Source organism: Xiphophorus couchianus, chromosome 24, assembly GCF_001444195.1.
Source record: "Xiphophorus couchianus chromosome 24, X_couchianus-1.0, whole genome shotgun sequence".
NCBI lineage: Eukaryota > Metazoa > Chordata > Actinopteri > Cyprinodontiformes > Poeciliidae > Xiphophorus > Xiphophorus couchianus.
This window is the reverse complement of record NC_040251.1, coordinates 7,087,178-7,100,120: the sequence shown is the minus strand read 5'-3', so window position 1 is coordinate 7,100,120 and position 12,943 is coordinate 7,087,178. Positions and strand designations below refer to the sequence as shown.

The following is a 12,943-nucleotide window of genomic DNA, read 5'->3' as shown; positions in this document are numbered from 1 at the left end:
CCTGTTCTGGGTTGCTAAATAAGTAAGTAAGTATCCTCTGGACTTCTGGGATACTAGATAAGTATAAGTAATCTCTGGACTTTCTAAGTGTTCTCTAAATTTGTAAAAGTAATCAGGACTCCACAGTTTCTAAATAATAATAAAAACTAAATGTTCCTGCTCTGGAAGAATTTTTTCTGGATTTTAAATTCGTTCTAATTCCCTTTCTGGGTTGCAATAATAGGTTATCTGCATCTAAATAGTGAGTACTCTACAGTTTCTAAAAATAAGCTAAATAGTGACTAATAAACTAGAGTCTCTGGATTCCAAGTTTGTTCTAATTCCTTTTCTGGGTTAAAAACTCCACAGTTTCTAAAAACATAAGATAAAAAAGAGGAAAGGACACATTAGGGCACATGGCAACATTCAGACAAAACAAAGGGCAAAACAAAGACATGAATGAAGGCAGTGACATCACAAGGCCATGAAACCACGTTGCTCAGCCTCCCAGCAGAAGTCCGATAAGATGTTATCAAGGCGTGGCCTTGGGAGCGCTCAGCTCCACAGCTGCATGGATAACAGGAGGGGGTGAGGTGGGAAGGAGCGTTATGTTTACATATCTTCAAGGAGATTGGAAATATAATGCAGCCCTTCCAAGGCAACACGGGGAAAGCCAATTCAGATATAGAATGTTTTAGGTCGGGCAGATCATAAATTTCAATCTTCCCTAAAGTCTCACAGATACATCTCAGTTCCCAATTGTCCAAAGTAGTTTGGTCGTTCCACTCAACCGAAACTAACAACTTCTCCAAGATCGATTCCATCCCGTTAGTGAGTTTTGAGTCCTCGGCTGGGCTGCGAGTCTCAGCAAGACTCGCATCCAGCTTGCGTCTCTGTCCACACCAACAGTCTGAGTGTTCGCTAGTTCGGCCAAGTCCGTCACAAATTTGTGGATAAGCCAGGTATCCGCAAGCACCAAACAGCAAAAATCCTGTTATTATGAATAAATCCAGGGAGTATCCCGCCAGGTGTGTCCCCGCAGGACAAGAGGGCTCTCCTGTGCCCAGTCTTCTCGTGGAGAAAATTTGATCAATTGTATTGGGAAACCGGTTGACCAGATCCATAATTTGTAGATTTGGAGGATGTGCAAAGAAAGGCTCCAAAAAAACCCCAAAGCCTGTTTCAGATTTTAAAGATATAAAACCAAAACCTAGTTTTACAAACAGGCATTGGTTATAAAACACAACAAAAACCTGAAACTATAGGAGAGAAATCAACTCAAAACCTGGAAAGTTGATTACTGACGACAATAATAAACGTAACACTTGGAAGATCATCTTCACAAAAAACACTAATGAGATAAAAACAACTCCAGTTTGCAACTATTTCACCCAAATGTGAAGTTCTGAACAGAGGTGCTGTTTTTTTAACATAAAACATTACTTTGTGGTGAAGAGTAAAAGCTTAAAATTTAGAAAATTAAGTTGATTATTGAACAAAATAATCATCTTCCTGGGGCGACACAGATGGTAATGTATTCCTGCAGGCCAGGGGTGTCCAAAGTGCGGTCCGTGGGCCATTTGCAGGCCTCTGAACAATTTTGGGCGGCCCTTGATTACAATTCAAGCTTCATTATTTTCATTAGAATATTGTGTGTAGGATGGCAACTAACAATTATCTTAGTAATCGATTAATCTATCAATTATTCTGACGATTAATCGGATAAAAAATGGCACATTCTACAGATTTTTCTTTTTACCACTTAAGCATTTTTTATACAATACTAGAAAGTAGATGAAAATAAATATTTTACACACAAAGGTGTTTTTATCTTAAAGGGAAAATGTGCGTTTAAGATATTCCCTCGTTAATGATTGACTGTTTACTAAATTAGTCGACGATTATTTTAATAATAGATTAATGACAATGAATCATTTCAGTCCTAATTATGTGTTTACCAGGTAAAAACCAAAAAATAACCACTTTTTGTCATTGTAATTAAAAGAAAGCTACTAAAACGTTGTGGCCCTTGAACAGCTCTAACGGGCCATTTTGGACCCCCGATCTGCAGCGTTTGGACCTACTTGTCCAGGTTGCGCTCCACCTTCAGCGTGAGGCGGCAGCAGTCTTTCAGCAGGTTGTCTCCGGTTCGACGGACCAAGTAGGAAGGGAAGATCAGGTCCGAGGGTTCGGGCTTCCCGGTGCCATCCCAGGGCCAGCGCTCCGCAGCAAAGATGTCCATCTCCTGCAGGTCCAGGGCCATGCAATCCAGCAGACACACATGGTCTTCTGCAGCAGGAAGGGACAGCAGGTTACAGCACACAAAGAGAAACTATGTCTGACTTTAACCATTGAGCCACGCTGACCCGAGCTGGTCGGGTCCTCGACCTCAGGGATGGTTCTGCTGTTCGCCTCTTTGGGTCTGCTGAGGCCAAATCTTGACGATGAAGCGGAGCCGGAAGGAAAACCTTTCGGCTTTTCCTGAGCTTTACTCGTTCCTTCTGCTGCGCTCCTGACGCGTTCCTTTGTGGAAAAGAAAGCAACATTCAATCACTGCATGCAGGACAAAAAAAGCTGCATTACTACAAAGTTTTATAGAAATAAAACTTGATTGTATTCAACAGTTTTTATCTACCTCCACAAAGGTCTGAAAATCAGGGTCTGACTGACAAACCTGCCCTCCAAGTTACATCTGAATATGTGCAGTTAACAAAAACACAAACCACCCCAGAAAAAAACGTTTCTCAGTAAAGCTATAAAGTTATAGCCTGGAATCCCAGAGGTGAAAACTGGATCAGTGTGTTTCCACCTGAAGTCAGTATCACCACAGTCCATAAGGATATATTTGGCTGTGGCGATGTATCAGAAAATGCAATATGTGACAGGAATAAAAGCCAGTCTGTGATGCAGAGATTTCATGTTCTGATCATGATCTCAGGTGGGTGGAAACAGGAGGAAAGGTTCACAGCAATCAGACAAAATTCACCTCACACCACAGCAGAAGGTGGCAGCTGTACCTGGTAGCTGGACAGCTCCTTGTATGAACTTCCATGCAGTATAATATTCTTAAAAACACACAAGGTGCATATGAACGGCTAAAAAGAGCTAAGAAAACATTTAGCTATCAGGTTAGCTTAATTAGCTTGTTTCTCTCCTAACCAGAGATGCAATGTGTCTCATTGATTCATTCAAATCATTACAAAGGGAATAACTTCAGAACCAAACATTTTGTTTTGGACCTTTGGACTTTAAGGTTAGAGGTGCATAACTAAAAGGATTCTGGCACAAGTTCACCTGCTTCCGGAAACTCCCCCAAAAGGAAAGCGTAAATTCTTAGTAGGGTCAGTATTAACCTTGGATAGGAAGTGGACCAACAGATGCTTTTATTGTGAAGTTCTCCAATATTCTCTGAAAATCTCCGTAAGACTAAATGAAAAATTCCTTAGCAAACTATCTCAACTCCAATATCAGACAAAACTGAGTCTAACTGGATTAAGTTAGTGTTTTTTACGGTAAAAAACAAACAACGGATGAAAATAACAGATGCCGTAATTAGTTGGTTACAAAAATATTATTTCAGTAAAGCTGAATTCATTCAGCATTTCACCAACTTTTCAGAAAAAATAAGTTTTTCATGAGTGAATCTGAGGAATGTCATGAAACGCCTGAATGAATTTGGATTTGTTAGCAGAACCGGCAGCTGTGGAGTGGCATGTTCGTGTCTGACTCACCAGAGAGGGGAAAAAGGCGTGCGCCATGGTGAGTTTCTCTACCTTGTCTCGGAGGGAGACGGTTCCGTGCGACCCGGCCGGGAGGAAGACGTTCTGCACCTTCAGCTGGCCCAGGTTGACCACGATCACCCGGGGCGACTGCGAGCTTTCGGGGATGATCAGAACCGGAGCGCCGGCGTCGATGTCCAGCAGAATCCTGGATGCCCTCTGAGGCTGATCACGCACCTTCAGGAAGAGGATAGAGCCGTTTACCTCAGTTACCATGGAAACTGGACCTGGGACTCGGCGATGTGCGCTTAGGTTCCCCACTCACTCATCCAACATCCAGTACAGAAGCTTACATTTAAATTTTAACGTGAAACGACTGAGGGGTTTTAATTTTCCTTTAATCTATACGCAGTTTTAGCTTTTCATACTTTGACCTTTTTGAATTCTGCACCTAAAAATTAATCAAAGTATTGTATTTTGTTTTATGTATGCATCGATTAGGTAATGAATACTCAACAGATGATACTGCAGATCAACCAGCAGTGGTAGATTAGCTAATTTAAACACCTGCTCTGCTGATGATCTGTCAGAGTTGGTGTGTGAATTAAATTTTTTATTTTCAACTGAACTGAAACTCACTGAATTCCACGGCACATCTACATGTTAAGGTTGTCATAGTCAAGCTAGAATAACTGAACAACCTTCCTCTCTCTTGTTATTTTTTCTTAATTAAAACTTTTTCCTGACCTTGTCATCTAGTGGTCGTAGTGTTCGCAAAGCACTGCTTCCCTTTTTCTTTTATGAATCACGGATACATTTTAGATTTAGCGCGTTATGTTGACAACCTGACAGCTAAAATCGATGCTAGTCATCGTCAGTGACTCCTCCAGCATGGAGACAGGGGTGGATTCTCGCGATGGACGTCACGCTGCAACAGGTCTATAATAATCTTGGCCCCAACTGCCTGCTTCATTCACTCTGTGTGACACAGCGCCCCCCAACGGTGAGTTCCAGCACTACACTGCCTCACCCTGAACTTTTTTTTTTTTTCCCTCCGCAGAGTTTTTGCGGCGCTAGTGGCTCGTATTTTTTCGACAGTAGGCAGACAGGAAGGAGGGTGAGGAGAGGGGGGAGGACATGCGGCAAAGGTGGTCGGGACCGGGAGTCGAACCTGCGACGTCCGCATCGAGGACTAAGGCCTCCAAACGTGGGGCGTGCTAACCCCCTGCACCACCACAGCACGCCCCCCACCCTGAACGTTTTCCATACATTTGAACTGGCAATGAGTAAATTCAGTGATTTTGACCATAATTATGTTGATATTACCAATAAAAAAACAAATTTATATTCATAATTCCTCATCTTTAGCATCTATTTTACTTATCAGGATTACAGGTGAGCCTCCCCTGACCGCATGTCCCAGGTGGGCCTGGTGGTTTGGACTCACCGCCTGGCCCTCCATGGCTGCCCTCTGTCTGCCCAGGACGTCCTGCAGCTGGGTGAAATGCTGGATGAAGGCTACCACCTCGGCTTGGAAGCGCTGTGTGTGAACATACTGAACAGACGCCATCTGCAGCAACACCTTGATGTCACACTCGCGCTGCAGGTCAGGATCCGGCTGGCCGTACCTTCAAGCGTCAGAACGAAAGAGAAATTAGGTGGGAAACGGTTCCAGCAGAGGCAGTCGTAATGAGACCATCTGTACCTGAGGATGTTGAAAACCAGCGCCTCCCCTCCCTGAGTGGTGAAGCGCTCTCTGTAGAAGTCGCCGTGCGGGGTCAGGTCACTCAGGGACAGACTTCCCAAACTGCCGTGTATCCTCAGGTCGCCGTCTGCAGTCAGAAATTAAAGCTGTGAGAGAATGTCTGGCTGCAGGAAGTTGGTGGGAATGGTTCCTAAACATACCGTGCGTATCAAGATGAATGGATAATTTTGACACGCTCGCTCTGGCCAGTTCATGGAGCTTTTTGTTCAGGATGAGAGTCAAAGAATGAACCTGGAAAAAGGACAGACGGGTCAACGATGGCACCACTTCACTTCAGTTCACTTCAGAGCTGCTGCAAAACTGATCAATAAAGCAGCATTTACAATGTTCAATGAACTGTTTGAACATTTTATCAGAGCAGAAGAGGACAGCGGCTGTGGTGGAGGTAGAGAAGATCGGCATCACATGAAAGTATCGGCTGATCAACCAAAATTAAGAATATCGGTGCCGATAAGTCAGTGCTTGAAAATCGTCTAATCTCATGATAGTGTTTGTGTTACCAGGTGCCAAAATGTGAAAAACTTCAGGAGAGCTGGATCAGCTGACCAACCTTGAGGTCCAGCTTGGTGTTGACCACCGGCGCTGTCTCTTCCTCCTCCTCCTCGCCGCCGTCCGGCTTGAACAGCGGATGCCCGGCAGCCGGCTTCATCGCGTGGTTGTTGGCCGTGGAGCCGATCCCGAAGAAGTCCAGGATGACGACCCAGGTCTGGAGTGTGATCAGGATGTCCAGGCAGTTGAAGTCCACGTCCACACTGCGGCCGACGCCGCCGTAGCGCGTCCTGAACTCCGGGTGGCCGGCCTCCACCAGCAGCATGTTGATGTGAACCAACGAGTCGTGAAAGTTGGAGTTGGGCTGCGGGGAGCCGGCGCGGGGCGTCGGAGAGGGAGGCGGGGTGCTGGGGAAGTCCGGGTCCTTCTTGGACTTGCGGCCGGCGGACGGCGTGGCGGGGTGCCTCTGGTAGGGCTGGAAGACGTTTTGCGTCTCCTTGATGTAGGCGGGCAGCGAGCGCGGCATGTCTGGGGACAGAGCATTGGACCGCGACGGGCAGCTGCGGGACAAGTACTCCTTGGAGCTGAAGGTGGACGGCTTGGGGACGCCGTGGGACTTTATCAGGTACTTGTACTTGGAGTCAGGGTTGGGGTCCAGCAGGTCCTCCATCAGCAGCGAGCGCAGAGCCAGCTGCACCTCCAGCAGCTGCGGGTGGTCCTTGGTGAAGCGGCCCTCCAGGTCCTGGAAGCGCACGCTGACCAGACCCTGGGAGCCCTGTGTGAGGTCTGCGCTCAGTTGGACCTGCAGCTCCGCCACGAGGAGAGTGACCTTCAGCTGGGTGAAGGTCGGCGGCTGAAGGACGGGCCGGTAAGACGGCAGGAACAGCGGAGAGGACAGGGAGGAGGGCGGGTCTCTGGCGAACAGGCCGCCCTGGGGGTCGGGGAAGCCGTGAGGCCTGGAGGAGGACGGGGTGGGCGGGGGCGGCGTCGGCGGCTGGCTGGGGGTCGGAGGCTGCTCCTCAATCAGGGAGAGATTGTCCAGAGTCTGGAGAATTTGCTCATACACGGGTTTACACAGACAAACCTACAATAAACACAACAACAGGGTCAGACTGTAACTGAGGAAGGACAAAAAACAGCTGCCAACCACAAACTGACGACTATCAGCAACACATTCAGAAACCAGAACCCGTATTCTCACACTGCAAAAACACCAAGTATCTTTGGTCTAGTTTCTACTGCAAATATCTTAGCACACTTGAAATAAAACAAAACTAACTTACAGGTAAGTTTTCAATAAGATACAGGAGATTGTTTAAGTCAATAACTCCGTAAATCTGCAGAATGAAAGTTTTTTACATATTTGTTAAAACTGTCCCCATGTTGTGACAGTTTGTAATGAGACAGATAATCTGTGAAACATCTAGCTCCCGTGCTACTAGATGTTTCTTCAGAAAGAAACACTGAAGAAACACTCCAAAAACAACCAGTCAGAGCCAGGAGGAGGGGCTTAGCGCTGTCAATCATGCTCATGTATAGAACTTACCTCAACAGGGTTGACAAATTTTCCTTGGACCGTCAGCTGGCCTGTGCTTCTGAAGGGCTTGTCTGTCGTCAGCAGGATGAACTCAGAATCCTCATTGACTGGAGTTTTCTCAAAAGTGAAGTGAATAGTGGTGTCTTTCAGTATGTGGAAGGCTGACGGACAGGAAAAAAGTTAAATGACGAGTGAAACAGAAAAAGGTCTGTCCCCATTCATGAGAATATAATCCAAAGGATTATTTATCCAATCAGGTAAAGTCATACAGACTTATATTATGAATCTATACACACAGAGTGATATAATACAAACATTATGTTTATTTTGATTAAAATCACTGACAGCTTCTCTGTAATTTTAATATTATGTATGTTTATTTAAATATTACGTTAAGCCAGATATAATCAAAGAAAAGACTGGATAGTATTTAACCTGGATAAGTGGGGAGATCAGCAACAGTCATTGCTGAAGACATTCACTCTTTACAGAGGCTAAGCATAATCATGGAAAGTTGAGTGGAAGGAAGAAGTGTGGTAAAAAAAGATGTAGTGGGTCCATGAATGAAACACTGGAAAGCACTGAGCACCAATCTGATGGTGAAATAACATAAATAAAAACAATAAATATATTTGTTGCTGACCTCATGTGGCTATTTCCTCAATAATTTAGCAGGAAAGATAGTTTATGAATTGAGAATTGCTTATTTTGTCTCTTTATGTCTTTCGATTAAAATGCCATTAATTAATTACAAAACCTGCAATTAACTTAAACATAAACATTTTAATAGAATCTCACCTCTAGTTACGACGTAAACAATTAATCCACTCACAATAATTTGTATTTTAATGGTTTATTAGAATTTCTTCCAATCGATTAACGCCCACTTAGACCGTCTTTTAGTGTTGTAATTTGGCCTCCATCCAGCAGAGGGCGCCACTTGGTCATCCATAAGTGGAGCCAGTTGACACAAAATTAAAGATGGCAGCCACATTAGAACAGGAAAGAGAAACGGTACAAACAGAGTCTGGTTTGGGATGTGAAATGCAATTTATGCGTTTTTGTTTTTAAATATTAATCATTAGCTGCTCTGAAAGGTTAATCAACTTTAAATTATCTTATTAATCTCATTAACTTTCATCTCTAGTTATAATCTTCTCACCTTCTCCCCGGCTGAGGGACTCAAAGAAGTCGTGGCGTGTGAACTGGGATTCATCCGTGTTGAAGTTTCCAGTGTGGGATGGTGAGGACGTGGCGGCTTTCTCCTCTCTGGGCGGTCTCTTCAACACCAAGTGACTGGTGTTGACAGAGTACAGTCGGATGTCCTTCACTAACACCTCCAGCCTCTCTCTCAGAGAGTCTTTGCCATTGACAAAGTTCTGGATTGTAATGCTCCCCAGATGGCCGACCAACAGCTCGGGGTGTCCGGGTTTCCGAGGAATGGATACGACCGGCGACTCGATGAAAATGTTGAGGGTCAGCTTCACGAAGAAGGTGTCCAGGGCGGATTCAGGCTCCCTCATAGAGACGTCCTCCTCGTGGTCAAATGAACACCCCCAGCTCTGGCTGGTAGTACGGGTTCTCCGTGACGGCGTCTCAAAGAGCGAAACCCTGCCGCTGTACTCCGCAGTCTTGGAGGCGAGAACCGTCGACACGGTCGTGGCGGCGTTTTTCAACACGGAGCGGAAACTGTCCTCCAGTTCGTTGGCTGACAGTGTGAGGTGACGCAGGAACCTGGCCGAGTGGTTGTAGTGCAGAGACGCCATTTGTAGCTCCAAAGAACACTCTCCCTTAGATTTCTCCTTCAACTGAAAGTTCAGAGCGTCTGTTTGAGACTCTCGGTCGTCGGGCAGAAACGTTAAACTTTTGGGACTCGAGGAGATGTCCTCAGCACTCCCAATGCTGACCACAAACTGGTTTCGGCCTGCCTCTTGGGTTAAATCCACCAGCTGCACGGATCCCAGGGAACCGCTGACGTCCAGATGGCTTCCCAGGGAAACGTTGACCTTGGTACCAGAGATGCTGGCGGTGGCAATCTTCAGGCCTTTCTTCTCGACTGCCAGGGCGGTGCCGGAGGAAACGGTCTGCATGAGCAGTAGGTTGAGGCGGTGGATCTCCACGGTTAGCTCCTTGTTCTGGTCGTACGTTGCCTGGTAGGCCCGGTCTTCTTCCTCACTGGACAGCTCCGTTGGACACTCCTGGGCAAATGATGCATTCTCCTCTTTGGGGAAAGCCTTTTGGAGGAACTTGAGCAGCTCCCCCATGGTCTCAGGGTTGAGAATGATGTCCAGGTTGTTGACCTGAATGCTGGTGGCCTGGAGGGAGTTGTTGAGGTCCATGGAGGGACAGTCTGAGCTCACAAACTGGTACTCGAGCTTAATGAGGTAATCCTGGTCTTTCAGGAAGGAACTAAATGGGGACGGATCAGAGAATGACCCAGAATGGACTCCAGGATGCTCAGAGGTCCGCTCGTCACACAAAGTGGGGGAAGACGGCTGACTTTCCCTGAGGCTACCGGTGGGAACATCAAAGCTCAGATGCTTATGAGACGCAACGAGCAGGTCGAAGTCGGAACCGTATGTCTGCAGCGTGTCGACCAGGAGAAATCCGTGAACCGTCAGAGCGACTTCTACGTCATAAGGTCGCTTGACAAAATGAGCGTCAGTGCCAAACACTTTAAAGACAGAAATATAGCGGCCATTACTCTCCACACCGAGCTGCATGTAGTTGATCTTGAACTCAGCCAACAGCAGGCGGGATTCCACCAGGACTTCCCGTGTGTGCTGCTCTAAGGTCATCACGCTCTGCGTCAGGTTCTTGGCAGAATCGTCCACTCTGTGGAAGATCTTGTCCCGACGCAGCGTGGGAGGGTCAGGGGACGCTACGCTCGGATCTTTCCCTGGGCCGCTGTCGTCTTCGGCTGGCCTGCTGAGCCGTGCCAGACAATTCCTGATGGCGGTCATCTTCTCAAGGTTGATGTGCACCTTTAGATCCGGCAGAGCTCCTGACAGCACCGCACCGGGCAGCTGAGGGTCCGAAGTGTAGCGCAGCCGCTGCTCAAGCTGCAGCAAAACGTTAAACTTCTCCACAACGTGGGTTGGTCCCACTTCGCTGTCCTGAAGGTGCTTCCAGCTGTCCTTGTAGCGCCCGACCATAATCTGCAGGTCGTTGAATGAAAGGCAGTACTTCTCATAGAGCTTCTTGCTGTAGGCCTTCGCAGCCTCCGGAGAACTGAGGCTGGGAAGTTCTGGGTTTTTAAACAGCTCTTTTAAAGGCACTTCAGTTGCAACTGGAGAATCGGGCGGGGTGGCCAGAGGGGTTTGGTACTCCTCGTCACTCAGGACTTCCTGCTGATGTTGAGCAGCTGTAGAGCTGACAACGCTGTCATCTTCAGAGAGGGGAACAAATATCAGCAGTTACGGGGTGATTTAAATCCCATCAGATGTGAAGAGAAGATAACTTGGCTGCTTCACCTTGAGAGTTGGTCAGAAGGATCCTGCCTAAGTCCACCACAACGAGCATCGGGTTTTCTGACTGGAAGTCATCGGGGAAAATCACCTGAGGCGCGCAAATATCCAGCTTCATTGTCCAGCGCTTGCTGTTTTCCTGCAAAAGCAAAAAACATGTCAGTAGATTTGGAGTTTATATCTGTTTCATGTGACATTCCATCAATTTTTTCTTACAATGAACTCTCCAATGAGCAGCTGATCTAGGGTTTGTCGAATCTCCGCCTTGGTTTGCTTCTTCAGCTTGTCATACTGCCTCCTTGCAGCTTCGGCCACCCTTAGCTCCAGTTCAGACTGGTAGCCAAAGCCTGGAGGAAAAAATACAACATTTAATAAAAATCAGTCCTGTCTGATCTTAACTAGGTCCTCAATGACTTGCATCTAATTTAAAACGAATAAAAACAGTTTTCATGCAGTTGTTGCTGCTGAATGCTTCTCTCCAAACGGCTGAATCATGGGCTGTACTTTTTAATTTCAAATATTCCCATTTTGGTTTCATCTTTGTTTATTGAAATGTTACTAATCCCCTGTGAAAGCATAATGCTGCTCTCAACAAATTTTGAAAAATTTCACAAAAGTGGGCTGAGCCAAGAGATGTTGGCTCCGGTCATCCCCGCCAAGTGTGGGGATGACCGGAGAGGGAAAGGGAGGCTGTAGCCACAAGGAAAGATGTGCTGTTGCCAACTTAAGACTTTGTTGCTGTATTTAGCAACTTTTCAGGCTATCTAGGGACATTTGTTTTTTTAAAAAGTGATTTTTTTCTGTGTTTTTGGAGACATGTATGGCACCGATTTATCTTATCTTCATGTGCAAAACCATGAAACTTAAAGGTGTGTTTTCTTTTTCAGATGACTCTGAGAAAGTTTTCACACTCTGTACTTACCTGAAGTGTGAACTCTTCCTTTATAGAAGAATTCAGTCACTTTTTTCATGGCTTGTGGATTGTAGATTATGTTTAATGGACTGGTGTGCACTTCCAGCCTCCTCTCAAATTTGGACCTCACAGGGTTGCGCTCGTATATCATCTCGAACACTGGAGAAGTCAACTCGGCATCGCACTCTGATAACAAAACATGCGTACAGATTGTTTTGAAAGCAAGTCCTTAAACTTACTGACAGAACCGTGAGGAATTATACTGAAATAAACCCTTACCAGCAGCAGCGCTGTGCTGACTCATGGACTGACTAACAGCAACAACAACTTTGTCCTGCAACAGGTGGACATTGTTAGACCCACAGAGATAATAAAGCCAGCAATATTAAGGTTGATGAATATATGCATGTGGATTACCATTTTGGGCGACACCAAGAAGGGGAACATGGTGCCCTGAGTGGTCAGGTCTCTGAGGAACAGACTGCCCAGCTTAACGGAGAGTAAGGACGACTCCGAGCGAGGAAGAGATTCCACGATCACCTTCACTCCTGAGTAAAGCACCACAAATACAGTGTAATTACAGTGTAATACAGCTATATTACGCTATAATTACACTGTAATATAGCTGTATTACAGTGTAATTAAACGGTAGTTATTTGAAATGGATTGGTCGTCTTTTCAAAATAAAAGCTGTCAGTGCTCATATAATTTCCTACCGGAATAACTTCTCACTTTACAATCTAGTGTAATAACATCACACTGCTACACAGGCTTATTAATATTTTCGCTTTAAAAACCACAACTGCTCACTAATTGTGACCTAAATCGGATTGATAAAGGTGTTGGACTATAAAGAATTCCGTTCCAGTGAACGTTACTTGTGTTAAAAGACGGATAATTTAATGTTAACTTTGGACAAAACGTTTGGCTCTTTCCTCCTTAAATCTTCCGAGTCCTCAGCGAGTGGCGGCGTGCTACTAAAGTGAAACAACAACAAAGCATGTTGACGTCACAGATCACAGAGTTTAATCTCATACAAAGCAATCAACAACAAAACTGCAGAGGAACAGAGAT

At 45.8% G+C, this 12,943-nt stretch overlaps 1 protein-coding gene across 4 annotated transcripts in view; it reads right to left on the bottom strand.

Moving 5' to 3' along the window:
* The window catches only part of vps13d (vacuolar protein sorting 13 homolog D), a 63,296-nt gene that overhangs the window by 35,497 nt on the left and 14,856 nt on the right, over positions 1-12,943 (bottom strand). For all 4 annotated transcript variants that reach the window (XM_028010103.1, XM_028010102.1, XM_028010105.1 and 1 more), the window contains exons 15-28: positions 12,287-12,417; positions 12,149-12,203; positions 11,879-12,055; positions 11,173-11,303; positions 10,963-11,095; positions 8,652-10,877; positions 7,499-7,650; positions 6,014-7,036; positions 5,604-5,694; positions 5,404-5,530; positions 5,146-5,326; positions 3,753-3,935; positions 2,346-2,502; positions 2,064-2,268 (exon numbers count right to left, since the gene is read on the bottom strand). In XM_028010103.1, the coding sequence (XP_027865904.1) occupies positions 2,064-2,268; positions 2,346-2,502; positions 3,753-3,935; positions 5,146-5,326; positions 5,404-5,530; positions 5,604-5,694; positions 6,014-7,036; positions 7,499-7,650; positions 8,652-10,877; positions 10,963-11,095; positions 11,173-11,303; positions 11,879-12,055; positions 12,149-12,203; positions 12,287-12,417 (4,972 nt within the window). The remainder of the gene's footprint in view (positions 1-2,063; positions 2,269-2,345; positions 2,503-3,752; positions 3,936-5,145; positions 5,327-5,403; positions 5,531-5,603; positions 5,695-6,013; positions 7,037-7,498; positions 7,651-8,651; positions 10,878-10,962; positions 11,096-11,172; positions 11,304-11,878; positions 12,056-12,148; positions 12,204-12,286; positions 12,418-12,943) is intronic.